Source organism: Marmota monax, unplaced genomic scaffold (assembly GCF_021218885.2).
Source record: "Marmota monax isolate L192 unplaced genomic scaffold, Marmota_monax_Labrador192_F-V1.1 WCK01_AAM20220418_F8-fsc00081, whole genome shotgun sequence".
Taxonomy (NCBI): Eukaryota; Metazoa; Chordata; class Mammalia; order Rodentia; family Sciuridae; genus Marmota; species Marmota monax.
This window is the reverse complement of record NW_026695234.1, coordinates 750,213-762,783: the sequence shown is the minus strand read 5'-3', so window position 1 is coordinate 762,783 and position 12,571 is coordinate 750,213. Positions and strand designations below refer to the sequence as shown.

Below are 12,571 nucleotides of genomic sequence, written 5' to 3'. Positions count from 1 at the left end.
GATGGGAAGGGGTTTCTCCTTTCCATGCCATGTCCAGGAGTTAAAATAGAGTGATACCAAATCATCCCTCAGAGAGCCAGTGCCCGGATGTGAAGAGTCAGAAACAGAAGCCCATGTTCCGGGGGAAGTAATTTTGGGGGGGGCCTGGCCTTGGCTTTTCAGCTATAGTCTCTCCTTGAGTAAGACGCACTTCCTTGGGTTTCACAGCCTTTCAGAGGTTATGCCATGTCAGGATGCTTTGAGCTGCCCCATGTGTCACTGCAAGGCGTGATGGACCCATGGCCAGCTGTCTGTGTCACCCTTGATGTTTTGCTGACCTGCAGGGATATAGTTTTTGTTGTTGTTGCAGTAAATTCTGGATATGTAATTTCTCCTCAGCTTTGGGACACTTATGAAATGTAACCTTTATCCTGGCCCAGAATCTGGGCATTGACTCTCAAATGGAAACTGGACCCACAGAGAAGGCAGAGAAGAGGCTGGATCCAGTTGTGGACTCTGTGCAGTCTTTGGGGTCCCTCCTAGTCTATTTGTACTGAAGTGGCAACTGTCCTGCTGGGAAGAAAAGGGAGGGTTCTATGATAGCAGCTAGGCTGATTGGATTCTGTCCAGCAGAGGAACCCCCCACAGGGTGGATCCCTTCCAAGTCCCATCTCTTAGGTTGGTACCTAGGTCTGGGGAGGGCTGGTTCAACACATCTTTGGACACCACTAGAACTCGGATCTCTTCTAGGTTCTGTGATCTGCGGACATACCAGACTTTGTGACCCAGTCCATGACACTGGCAGGCTGAAGCAGAATGTAAACAGTGCTAGGAATGGAAAGGGGTGCACCTGACTCCTGGGACTCTGTTGATGCACTGCCTTGTCTTGTTTGCCCTTCTCTGTTTCATTGTTTCCGTGGGATGGGGCCATGGTATTTGAAGATTATACAGGGTTCAGTCTTTTCTCCTTACTGGTCCCGTGTGTCCTATTGTCTGTCTTTCCTTGGTATGTCATGTTTGGTGTCCTCAGCTCGTGCCACAGAACTGTCGTTTCTTCTCAGCTCATCATTTTGGAAGCAGCCTCCAAGAATCTTGCTTTCTCCCAATAACTATGTAAAGTCTTCCCGTGTCCCCATCTGCACCCCAAATAACTCAAAGCAAGCACCTTTCTTAGGAGCAGAGATTTAGTTGAAAAGTCCCCAGGTTTCCCTCAACCGGGTACCTTGGGTGGCCGAGAGAGTGGGGATTGATTCACCCTCCGCTTCGGGCCCCCTCCCCCAGAAAAATGCAAGGAGTTTGATAATGAGAACTGCCCAGCCAATCATTGCTCTGAGAAAGTTTGGTTCGTGCTCCTATTTCATTAGGCTGATTGGAGCAGCCTTTACTGGGAGGTAGATCCCTCCCCAAGGGATTCCGTGTACAGTTACACTGCTGTCGCTGCTTCAGCCTACCCTTTCTGGATAGCCCCCCACCCCCCGCCGCCCCAGCCCCCTGCTCCTCCGCCTCCTTTTTTGTTTTTATCCAGTGTCTCGCTTCCTCTCTCTCTCTCTCCTTCCCTCCCCTCCTACCACTGCCTCTTCCTCCAGCTCTCTACTTCCCTGCAGCGTCAAGCCGGTTCCCCAACCTGGTCTGCTGAACGCAAACCGCTGAGAGTTTGCTGCGCCGCCCCCTGGGGCCCCGGGCTGCCGAGTCTCGCTAAGGCAAAGACGCAAGCAAGCGAGAGATCGCAGTGGAAGACAAACAAGCGCGCGCGAGGGGAGCCCCAGGAGGGCGGCCAGGTGGCTAGCAGGCGGCTCCCGCCGCGCCCGGGTGGCCCCGCCGGCGGCGGCGGACGGCGGGGAGGAAGCGCGCTCCGAAAAGTTCAAGACTACGGGCGGCAGCGCGCCGCGTCGCTTAGCGTCCCTTCCTCGCCGCGCTCCAGGAAAAGGAACTTGCTCTTGTAGCAGCTAGAGACGCAAGCGTTTCCTAACGTGAGAGGGTACCGTGTGTCGAGGGGCCGGGGTGGGGAGCAGCGAGCAGGAGACGCGAGCGAGGCTGCTGGCCGAGGGCGTGGAGGGAGCGCGGAGACGACAGACCCCGATGCCGGCGGCCAACATGATGGAGAACCTGCAGTTGCCCGCCCTGCAGGTGCCCGAGCCGCAGGGCGCGCAGGAGAGCAGCCCGGTCTGGTCCAGCTCGTCTACCCCCACGCTCCGCCGCCGGCGCTTCAAGATGCGCCGGATGAAGAACGTGCAGGAGCAGAGCCTGGAGGCCGGGTTAGCGCAGGACCTGCCTGTCGTCTTGGCTCCTGGTAAGGAGTTCCTGCAGCTGCCGTCCATCGAGATTACGCCCTCCAGCGACGAGGACACCCCGTGGTCCAACTGCTCCACACCCAGCGCTTCCCCGCGCCGAAAGCGCTTCCTTCTCCGCAAGTGGCTGAGGGTGAGGGAGCGGAAGGAGTGCAGTGAAAGCAGGTACGTCCCTGTTCCGCCCCTGCCTTCCCGCCCCTCCCCAGAGCCGTCCAGGGCCCCAGGGCATCCTGGTGGAAACTTCCAGGACCAAAGCAGGAGCCTGTCACCAGAGTAGGCTTAAGGCTCAGCGCCGGGGATCAGGGATACTGAACTTATTATACTTTCCACACGCGGCGCCCATTTCCCCAGCCAGGGGCTTCATATTATATGACACGTTGGCAGGAGGTTTCCTGCTACATTCCATCTCCTTTGATCTTCAAAGCAAAATAAATAATAAAAAAAGCAGCAGCTAGTATTTATTGAGCTCTTATTATGTGAGGGCACCTCACCATGTGTCTCCAAATTTTATCCTTACAGGCCTGGCACAGTGGCTCACGCCGGTAATCCCATCTGTCGCGAGGCTGAGGCAGGAGGATCGCAAATTTAAAACCAGCCTCAGCAATTTAGCGAGGCTGTGTCTCAAAATAAAAAATATATAAGGGTTGGGGATGTGTTAAGTACCCCTGAGTTCAATCCCTGGTACCAGAAAAAAAAGAAAAGGGGGGAAAATCAGTAGAGTGAAAGGAAGTATCCTTACAGAAACTCTGGCGGCACTATTCTGATTCCTCTTCTACAGATGGAGATAGTTACAGAGAGGCTCGTCCACGTCCATTGCTGAACTCCGTTTCAGTTTTTATTTTCCATGCGGCTACACTAGGTTGCCTTAAACCAACCCACATGTGTTCAGGTGGAGTATTAATGTTGAGTGAGTCACATTTTCTACCACATCAGAGTCACATTTCCATATCACTGTGGCTTGTGCCAGCTACTTTTTTGCTGGGTAAAAGTGATATCTGAGAGGGGCAGTGGTGGGGGGCCGAGTTCGTTTTCCACAGAAGGAAAATTGGTATGAAACCCATAGGGCAACTCCACTTGGCCTTGGTGGCAAGAACTGCTTCAGGAAGCTGTGTTTGAACCAAGTCCATTTCCTGTGGGGGCGGGGAGTCCTCTGTAGTTCATTGATACCATCTACCCTATTCATTTACTTTTGGACTCTAGGGCCCTGACTCCTAACAGAGATTTGTGCTTTTGTGTGAAGTAACTGAATCATTGACCACTTTTCCAGGGATTCCTTTACCCCATCTGTTCACTTTCATTCATTGTATTGTATTTTATGGGGGGCGGGGGGTGATGGGGATTGAACACAGGGAAGCTTAACCATTGAGCCACATTCCCAGCCCTTTTAATTAATTAATTTTTTTTTTTGAAACAGGGTCTTGCTAAGTTGCTTAGGGCCTTACTAAGTTACTGAGGCTGGTTTTGAACTTGCCATCTTCCTTCCTCAACCTCCCCTGCTGCTGGGATTACAGGACATGCACCACTGCAACTGGCTCATTCGGTTTAATTCAACAAGTATTTAACTGAGTGTTCTTATAAGCGCAGTGTGACGTCAGCCGATTGTAGTGATGTTGAGGAGAGTGTGTGTTTTGGGTTGGGTAGAGTGAGGGATGTGGAAGTTGAGAAGAAGGATAGGAGAACACTCATATCAAATTAAGGCATGTGAGTTTCACTCTTTAGAAAAGGTGGAGTCCCTGGTAGACACATCCTATGCCATGTGGTACTGATTATACAAGAAAAGAGAACCCTGGAGAAGTAGAGGAAGACTTTTGGGAGGAAGAGACTCAAATCGTGACAAACACAGATAGGTAGAAGGAAATAACAGGAAAGTATGAGGAGAGGGGCAAAAGATGGGCTAACGGGAACCCTATGAAAGACAGAAGGAACAGGTGAGTCATGTGTCTGAGCTGGGTGCTGAAGAGTGGGGTCAGGTTAGGCAGAACATGAGCATTCTAAGCCTTCCAGAGTTTCTATTTTCTGTTTCAATGACTGAATGTGGTTTTCCCAGCTGACGCAAGTGCAAAGTTTTGTTCTGGGTCTTTCTGTGGAATCTGGGGGTAAGTCTTTCTGTTCTGGGATGTCATTCTGCTACCCTTACCGGAGAATAGAGAGAAATGGGGTGAGTTTGGCAGGAGGGAATCTTGAACTGAGAGTTTGTTGCAGTTTGCTGAGAGTCTCTAAAAGAGACCATGTTTTGATCTTAAGATTCTGCTATGTGTACTGAGGACAAAATATGGAGAAAAGAGTCTTGCCTTGCTGGTTGGCATGGGCGTGGGGATGGATCTAATTAGATTTAAGGAAGGTGTTCCTGGTTTTGAGTGTTTTTTAAGGGTGTGGTGGAATCTTCAGGTTTGTTGGAGTGGGAATCATACCCTTAAAAATCAGGAAGGATTTTTGCCTCCTATGAAAGTTGAAGAAAGCCTTTTAAGTAGTGGCTTGTTGGATTAGATGAATATATGTTTGTAGTTATCCCTTAGTATCCACAGGGAGTTCATTGTGCAACTTCCTGAGGATACTAAGTCCCTTGTATAAAATGGCATAGCATTTGCATATAACCTATGCACATCCTCCTTCATACTGTAAATCATCTCTAGATTACCTTATCACTTAAAAAATGCAAATGCTACCTAAATAGTTGCTGTACTGAGTTATCTGGAAAATAATGATAAGAAAAAAGTCTGTACATGTTCAGTATTGATGCAATTTTTTGTGTGTATGTATGTTCTTGGGAATTGAACTTAGGGACACTCTACCACTAAGTTACATCCCTAGTGCTTTTTATTTTTTATTTTGAGACGGAGTCTTGCTCAGTTGCCCAAGCTGGCCTTGATCTTGTGATCCTCCTGTCTTGGCCTCCCAAGTTGCTGAGATTGCAAGGGTGCACCATGGGGCCTGGCTAGGTGATTTTTTTTTTTTTTCCAAATCTGAATATTTTCTCTCCACAGTTGGTTGAATCCACAGATGCAGAACTCTCAGATACAGAGGGCAGGCTGTGTATGTAGAAAACAGCTGGCTCTGGATTCAAACCTAAATTTGTGTAATTCAGATCTCTACTCTTCACCACTGCTATCCTGCCTCTGTTGGAATCTGTCTGGATTGTGTCTAAAATAAAACCCCATTAGTTTTTGCCTGTGGAGATAGAAGGCTTCTTGGAAAGAAGTGAGCCATCAAGTGAACAGGTACCTGTAGTAGTCACCAAGATTGCCTGAGAAGGTTTTGGCATTTAGAGCCCATGGAGGGCAGAGAGCATCAAGCTTAAAGTCAGAAGACTTGAGCTCACACCTAATTATGTCTTCGATTCACTGTAGAACCTTGGATACATCAGTTTACCTTGGCAAGTTTACCTTCATCTTTGGAAGGGAATATCTGTGGGCTAATGGGAGGTCACAAGAGGGGAGGTCACAAGGGTAATACAGGGGAAAACGTTTTGTAAGCTTCCTCTTGCCAGTCAAGGGTGAAAGCTTGTCATTATTCTGTGAGTCTCTCACAGGGAGTAGATGCGTGCCTAACAGTATGAGGTTAGTACTCACATGTCCCAGAGCAGCACTTGAGTCTCCTTGCATGTTACGTGACTTGGAAATAAGATTAGAAAATGGTTCTGCTCTGGCTTTGATTAAGGAGGATTAGCATACCTCGTCACATTCCCCACCCCAAATCTACCTTTCTTCAATAGAGAAAAATGTCTTTGAGGCTTGACACAGAATTTGGTCTGATGAGGGAGAAGGTAAGGGGCTGGGAGGGCCATAGGTTATGAATTTTAACTGCACTGAGCTTTAAATACGAAGAAGAGTACCAGGAGATCCCCTTCTTCTCCTTAAACCCTGGGGAGAAATAAGTGGAGAATAGGGTAAAATTTGTATGGTTAGGGGATATAAGGACCAGAAGTATGACACTCGAACACTCCAAGTCTGATCTTGTTTATCTTTATGTCTTCACTGCCTCTCACTGTCCCTGTCCTTCCATGGGGATCCATAGATGTTTGTTGATGACTAAATTGGTAATGAGTGAGTGAATAATTCCCTTTTCTCTACTGTTTGAAGTGGAATTTTCTGAGAAAATTTCCTGGAGGAGATGAGTACAGAGCTGAGTTTTTAAAAATAGCTTTATTGAGTTTTAATTTACATGCCATAGAATTCACCTATTTAAAGTGTTGAATTTGGAGCTGGGAGTCTAGCTCAGTGGTAGTGTATGGTAGAAAATGCATGAGATCCTGGGTTCAATTCCCAGGGTGAAAAAAAACATAATTTAATTCAATGGTCTTTAGTATTCTCATAAACATCTGCAGTTTTAAAACATTTCCTCACTTTACAAACTAAGCTGTACCCTTTAGCTAGCACCCTCAATCCCTCCCAACCCATATCCCACCAGCCCTAGTCAACCATTAATCTACTTGCTATGGAGAATTGAATTTTGAATGGGAACCAAATACCTCTTGATGAAAGTGATTTGGGTGTGTTGGCATGAAGACGGAAATGGATAACTGTTCCAATCTGTTCTTCTATTGCTGTAATAAAATACCTAAAATCAGGTAATTTGTAAAGAATAGAGGTCTGTTTGGCTCACAGTTCTGGAAGCTGGAAGTCCAAGAGCTTGGCATTGGCAATAACTCAGCATCTAGTGAAGGTTTCCTGCTGTATCATACATGGCAGAGGTATCACAAGCAAGACAGAGTAAGCCACTAGCTCAGACCATTTTTTCTCTTCTAAGCCAGAGATGTCATTGTGAGGACCCCATCCTCGTGACTTTATCTAGTCCTAATTACCTCCCAAAGGCCCTCCTGTAAATACTACTGACATATGAATTTGGGAATTAACATGAACATTTGGGGAATACATTCAAGTTGTAGCAGGTGTGTTGGTTTGAAGATGGGAATGGTCAACCAAGGGTGGTCTTAATGAAGAATGTGGAAAAATGAGAGTGGTGTGGTGAGCTGTTGAGCCCACAGGCTGATTCATGCCAGAGTTTGAATTTTAATGAATCAGTCAGTCATCAAAAATGTAATGAAGTCCTGTATGCAGAGTTATTTCTATGCAAAGAAGATGCAACTCATTGGAGAGCTGATGTAGGTTCTGGAACCTGGGAAAGACATGCTCAGAATGGCATTGGATGCAACTAGTTTTTGCCTTCTGGGTGACTGGGTGGAAGTGTGGTGAGGTGGAGGCCTGCGGCCCTGCTCTCTTCTGCCACTTGTCTGAAGGGAAGTCATGTGGTAACCACCATTGAAGATGGCTTCTGTCCTCCTCCCCGACTTTCATCAAGAGTACACTTTTTTTGTGGGAGGGGGGAAGGTAGGGGACTGGTTATGTTGCCCTCTGAGCCCAGGAAATTATGTAGTCTGAACTTGATGGGGGCAAGCTTGTAGAATTAGTATCTGCAACAAATAAGCAAGCAAATCAATAAAAGCAACAATATAAGAAGAGGAGGAGGGGCTGGGGTTGTGGTTCAGTGGTAGAGCGCTTGCCTAACGTGTGAGGCATTGGGTTCGATCCTCAGCACCATATAAAAAAATTAATAAATAAACAAAATAAAGGTATTGTGTCCATCTACAACTAAAATTTTTAAAAAAAAAAAAAGAGGAGGAGGAGAAGAAGGAGAAGGAGAAGCAGAAGGAAGAAGAGGAGAAGGAGGACGAGAAGAAGAAAAGATTTAGTAACTGTATGTCTCCCTAAATCTCTTGGCCAAAGATGGTTGTGGTGATTGTTAAAAACCCACACTGAGGCCAGGCAAGGTGGTGCATGCCTGTAATCCCAGTGGCTCCGGAGGCTGAGGCAAGGGGATTGTGAGTTCAAAGCTCTGCAATTTAGTGAGGCCCTAAGCTAGTTATCGAGACCCTGTCTCAAAATGTTAAAAAGAGCTGGGGATGTGGCTAGGTGGTTAAGCACCCCTGGGTTCAATGCCCAGTACCAAATCAAAATAAAACAGAAACTAAAAAAAACAAAAACCATCACACTGAGTCTGACGTGGTGGCTAACATCTGTGATTCTAGAGACTGGGGAAGATCTGGGGGTCATCATTTGTTTGATTCTTTGTTACAGGTACTAATTCACAGAGTGGGCAACTCAGTGAAACCCTGCCTCTAAATAAAATCAAAATAGAGCTGGAGATGTGGCTCAGTGGTTGAGTGCCCCTGAGTTCAATCCCCAGTATGGAAAAAAAAATGTATCTAAACTGGGTCAATCTTGCACACCTGTAATCCCAGTGACTTGGGAGGCTGAGGCAGGAGGATCATAAGTTTAAGGCCAGGCTCAACAAATTTGTGAGGTTCTCAGCTAATAAGCGAAATCCTGCCTCAAAATAGAAAATAAAAAGAACTGTGGATGTAGCTCAGTGGGAAAGTGCCCCTGGGTTCAATCATCAGTACCAAAAAACAAAAACAAAAAATTACACTGAGTATCAGAGCCCCTCCAGCCCCTGCTGGATCCTGGCAAAAAGTCAGGAATCAGGAGTAGCTACACCTTCCAGAATGGCATCTTTTCATCACTCTCTGAGGAGCTAAGGGAAAGTGGACAAGGGGCAAGTGAATTGGGCAACAGCCAACTGCAGGCTCTTTCTTTCCTGTCCTGATTGCTCATAATTCAGCAGCCTGGTAGCTAGAGAATGTTTTCAACCTGGAACCTCAGGGTTTCTGTTTGGCTCTACATTGGTAGTGCCTCTTGCTGATTCTGCCCAGCCTGGTAGACTAGGTTATCTGCCTGGCTCCAGCCTAATTGATGTGTGGTTTGCAGGTAATGAATATACATCATTGGCATGTTTATCTTGATTCTCTATCTTCTTTTCCTGATCCTTAGAGGAAGAATTGCTTCAGGTTTCAGCGCAGTTTCCAGGGGAGCAGGTGATTTTGTACATTCAAATGCTCTACCCATCAGAGGGTCATTATTTGTATAGCTCCCCACTCTGGCCCTGCCCTATGTAGGGAGCACAGGGAGTGTGGTAGAGAGAAAGCTCGTGTCCTTCTGAATACAAAGCAACAAGCAGATGCAAAGGAGATCTGTTATTGTTTAGCCTACTAAGAAGTCAGTGCTGGATAGGGTTAACTAGCAAACACTTCTACTGACCCAGAATTCCTTGAGGGCAGGGACCAAGTCCTACTTCATACCAAGTTTTCTGCTAAGCGCCTTAAGTACATGATTACACTTAATCCTCCCAACAAACCCCTGAGGTACGTTTTACAGCTGGGAAACCCGAAGTTCAGAGATTAACTTGCTCCTGGACAAACAGAAGCGTTGCTGGGTTTTGGACCATGTTCCTTTGATTCCAAAGTCTGAGTTCTTCACAATTCCATCTCCCAAGGCCTGGCAGCAGCAGGTCCCTACATGCTTGAGCATGTGTGGATATGGAGAAGTTGGTTCTGGCGGAAGGCAGGGATTCAGAAAGATGGGAAGGCCACTGAGGAGACATGCATGGGGGGTTGTGAGAGCACAGCAGTGTTTGGCAATGCCCAGGGTGCAGGTGGACTGCCCTGGGAGAAACAGCCTGCCATTGGCTGTAGATATGGTTTCTTGATTAAAATAATTTGTGGAAACTGAGATGGTAGAGATGAAGCCCTGGGGGCTGATTCAACACTGGCCAGGTTCCTCTGTGGGAGTTGGTATTTCAAGAGTTTCCATGTGGTTATGCACTTGAATGTGTTGATTACGCATGAGGCAAGACACAAGGATAAACATGGGGCAGATTAACAGATGAGAATTCTGCTCTTCTTGGTTAGTTTCTCCCAGGTGCTGTGTAGCCTCCAGTTACTATGCTGGTCACTGATAATGGCTTCTACTGTGCTCATTTTTCATTAAGGCATCTGAATGGCTAAGCTGCCAGTGGGGAATTTTCTTCCTGACCCCAGTGGGAGAGTTGCCTGACCTTGGATCAGGTGTCTAGATGTAGAGCCCAAGCTGGCCTGGTTGCTGGGTGCTGTGAGTACAGATCTTTAGGAATTCTGGGGCTTTTCCTGGGGCCTTTGCTCTCTTGTGATTGTTTTCTGTGTAGTTCAAATCAGTGTGTGACTTTCCAAGGGCTATGGTACCCAGTGTATAGGAGAAATAGCTTTTAATTGTCTTGGGGGGCCTAGAAGCTCTCTACCCATGATTTTGGAGCTAGAGGAAACTTCTTTCTCTCAGAAGAGATGATAAAACATTTCTGAGGGACACAGAACAGAAAATTGAACATGGACTTTAAAGTGGAAGGAAGGACACAGATGGAGATGCTTAGAGCTGGTGAAAAGAGATGCTACACAATGGACTGCCACCCCTGTGCCACCAAAGGCAGCCACATGACACATCCAAGAGGTAGTCCTGATTTCAGATACTCTCTTCTGTTGTATGTTTCTGGAATTTTGGTCTTATTAGTTCAAAATCATCATTAGAAAAATACCTCTGTGCCTTAGCTGAGGCTAGTGGAGGAAGAGGAGAGGGGTAAAGAGGACCAGGGGTATTTCCTTTGAAGCCTCAATAGATCTTTTTGATTAGATAGTGTGAAGCCTTTTCTTCTTCATTTTTTGCAGATTCTGTGACAGGGCTGAGGCTCTGGTCACTCAACCCTGATCTGTTGATGAGATAAAGAAATGAGGTGACCAGTCACATCATGGTGACAGAAATGAGGTGACCAGTCACATCATGGTGGCAGAAATGAGGTGACTAGGCACTGGCTGGACTCAGGCCTCTGACCTAAGGTGTTGGCCAATTTCAGCTTGACCCGTCATCACATCTCTGGAAGGTCCTTTTTTAAGGTCTCTCCACGTCAGCGCTTCGCTGTGGTGAAGCCTGTTCCCAGCCTGAGGCTTCTGCCTCCAATCTGACCACAGAGGTTTGCAGCCTTGGTTGGTAAATGTAACCAGGAAATAACAGGGCTGGGGAGCAAACTAGAAAAACAAATAACAGCCCACTTGGTTTTTCCCCTCTTTTGCAACTATGGAAAAAGAATTTGCCTGGGGACCCAGTTTGGGGATGGTAAGTGCTATGTATGATTTGTCCCTGGAACTCAGGCCGGAGTGAGGTGTTAAGGGGTATTAATCCAAACATGATATTTAGAGGTGGGTCCTTTGGGAGGTGATCACTGTTAGGTAAGGTCATTAGGTGGAGTCCCCCTCAACTGAATCCTGATGGCTTTATAAGAAGAGGGACAAAAACCAAATAGACATACCTGCCTACTCCCTGTCTCTTGCCATATAATACTCTGAGCCATGTCGGGATTCTTTTAGCAAAAAGGCTATCACTTGATGCAAGCCCTTTAACCTCTAGAGCTGTGAGTTAAATAAAACTCTTTTAAACAAAGCTAGCGTGCCTCAGATATTTAGTTGTAGTTGGACACAATACCTTTATTTTACTTATTTATCTTTACGTGGTGCTGAGGATTGAACCAGGGTCTGGCATGTGTGAGGCAAGCGCTGTACTGCTGAGCCACAACCCCAGCCCTCAGGTATTTAGTTACAGTAATGAAAGACTGACTACAGCAGGAATTCTTGCAATGTTTGTCCCAACAAATAGGAAAATACAGGAAGACAATGGATGGTTAGTTTTGTGATATATTTTTGAGAAGATGCTAGGATCTTCTAGTTTATTGTCTTGAATAAATAATTTTTTATACTAAGAAGTCAACAAATATGTGTCTAATAAAATAGCTAGTTGTGATTTTTTTGGGTAATTGGAAAGAGGAAAATAGGTTGTAATTTTAACATGTTAATGGCATGTTTGGTGTATGGTCTTCTAGTGTTTTTCTTTTTAATGTTTTTTTAGTTGTAGATGGACACAATACCTTTATTTATTTATCTTTATGTGGTGCTGAGGATCGAACCCTAGTGTTTCACCTGTGCTAGGTGAGTGCTCCACCACTGAGCCATAACCCCAGCCCCCTCTTTTAGTATTTTTTTTTTATTCAGATTTTTTTTTCTTTTCTTTTGGTAGTGGGATTGAACTCAGGGGGCACTTGGCCACGGAGCCACATCCCCAGCCTTATTTTGTGTTTTATTTAGAGACAGGGACTAAGTTGCTTAGCACTTCGCCATTGCTGAGGCTGGCTTTGAACTCCTGATCCTCCTGTCCAGCCTCCAGAGTGGCTGGGATTACAGGGGTTCGCCACCACGCCTGGCTCAGATTTTCTTTTTAATTGAGGGATTTTTCTTTTTGTTCTTCTGTAACTTGTTCCCATAGAAGTTAAGGGAGAACACTGGTCCAAAGGTTGAGGTTAAGTAACTCCAAAGGAAGAACAAGTTTTTTTTTTTTTTAATCTTTACTTTACTTTATTCTTTATTTTCTTATATACCAAGCCATTCTTCAGTG

The 12,571-nt window shown here is 46.2% G+C and overlaps 1 protein-coding gene across 13 annotated transcripts in view; it reads left to right on the top strand.

The window, feature by feature from the left end:
* Positions 1–12,571, top strand: part of Gramd1b (GRAM domain containing 1B) — a 237,581-nt gene that overhangs the window by 64,808 nt on the left and 160,202 nt on the right. For 10 of the 13 annotated variants that reach the window (XR_009226174.1, XM_046438739.2, XM_058577135.1 and 7 more), the window contains exon 2: positions 1,566–2,432. The exons of the other annotated variants lie outside the window; for them this stretch is intronic. Coding sequence is in view for 9 of the 10 variants with exons in the window: in XM_046438739.2 (XP_046294695.1) it covers positions 2,059–2,432 (374 nt within the window). In the remaining variant the exon portion in view is untranslated. The remainder of the gene's footprint in view (positions 1–1,565; positions 2,433–12,571) is intronic. 13 annotated transcript variants of the gene reach the window in all.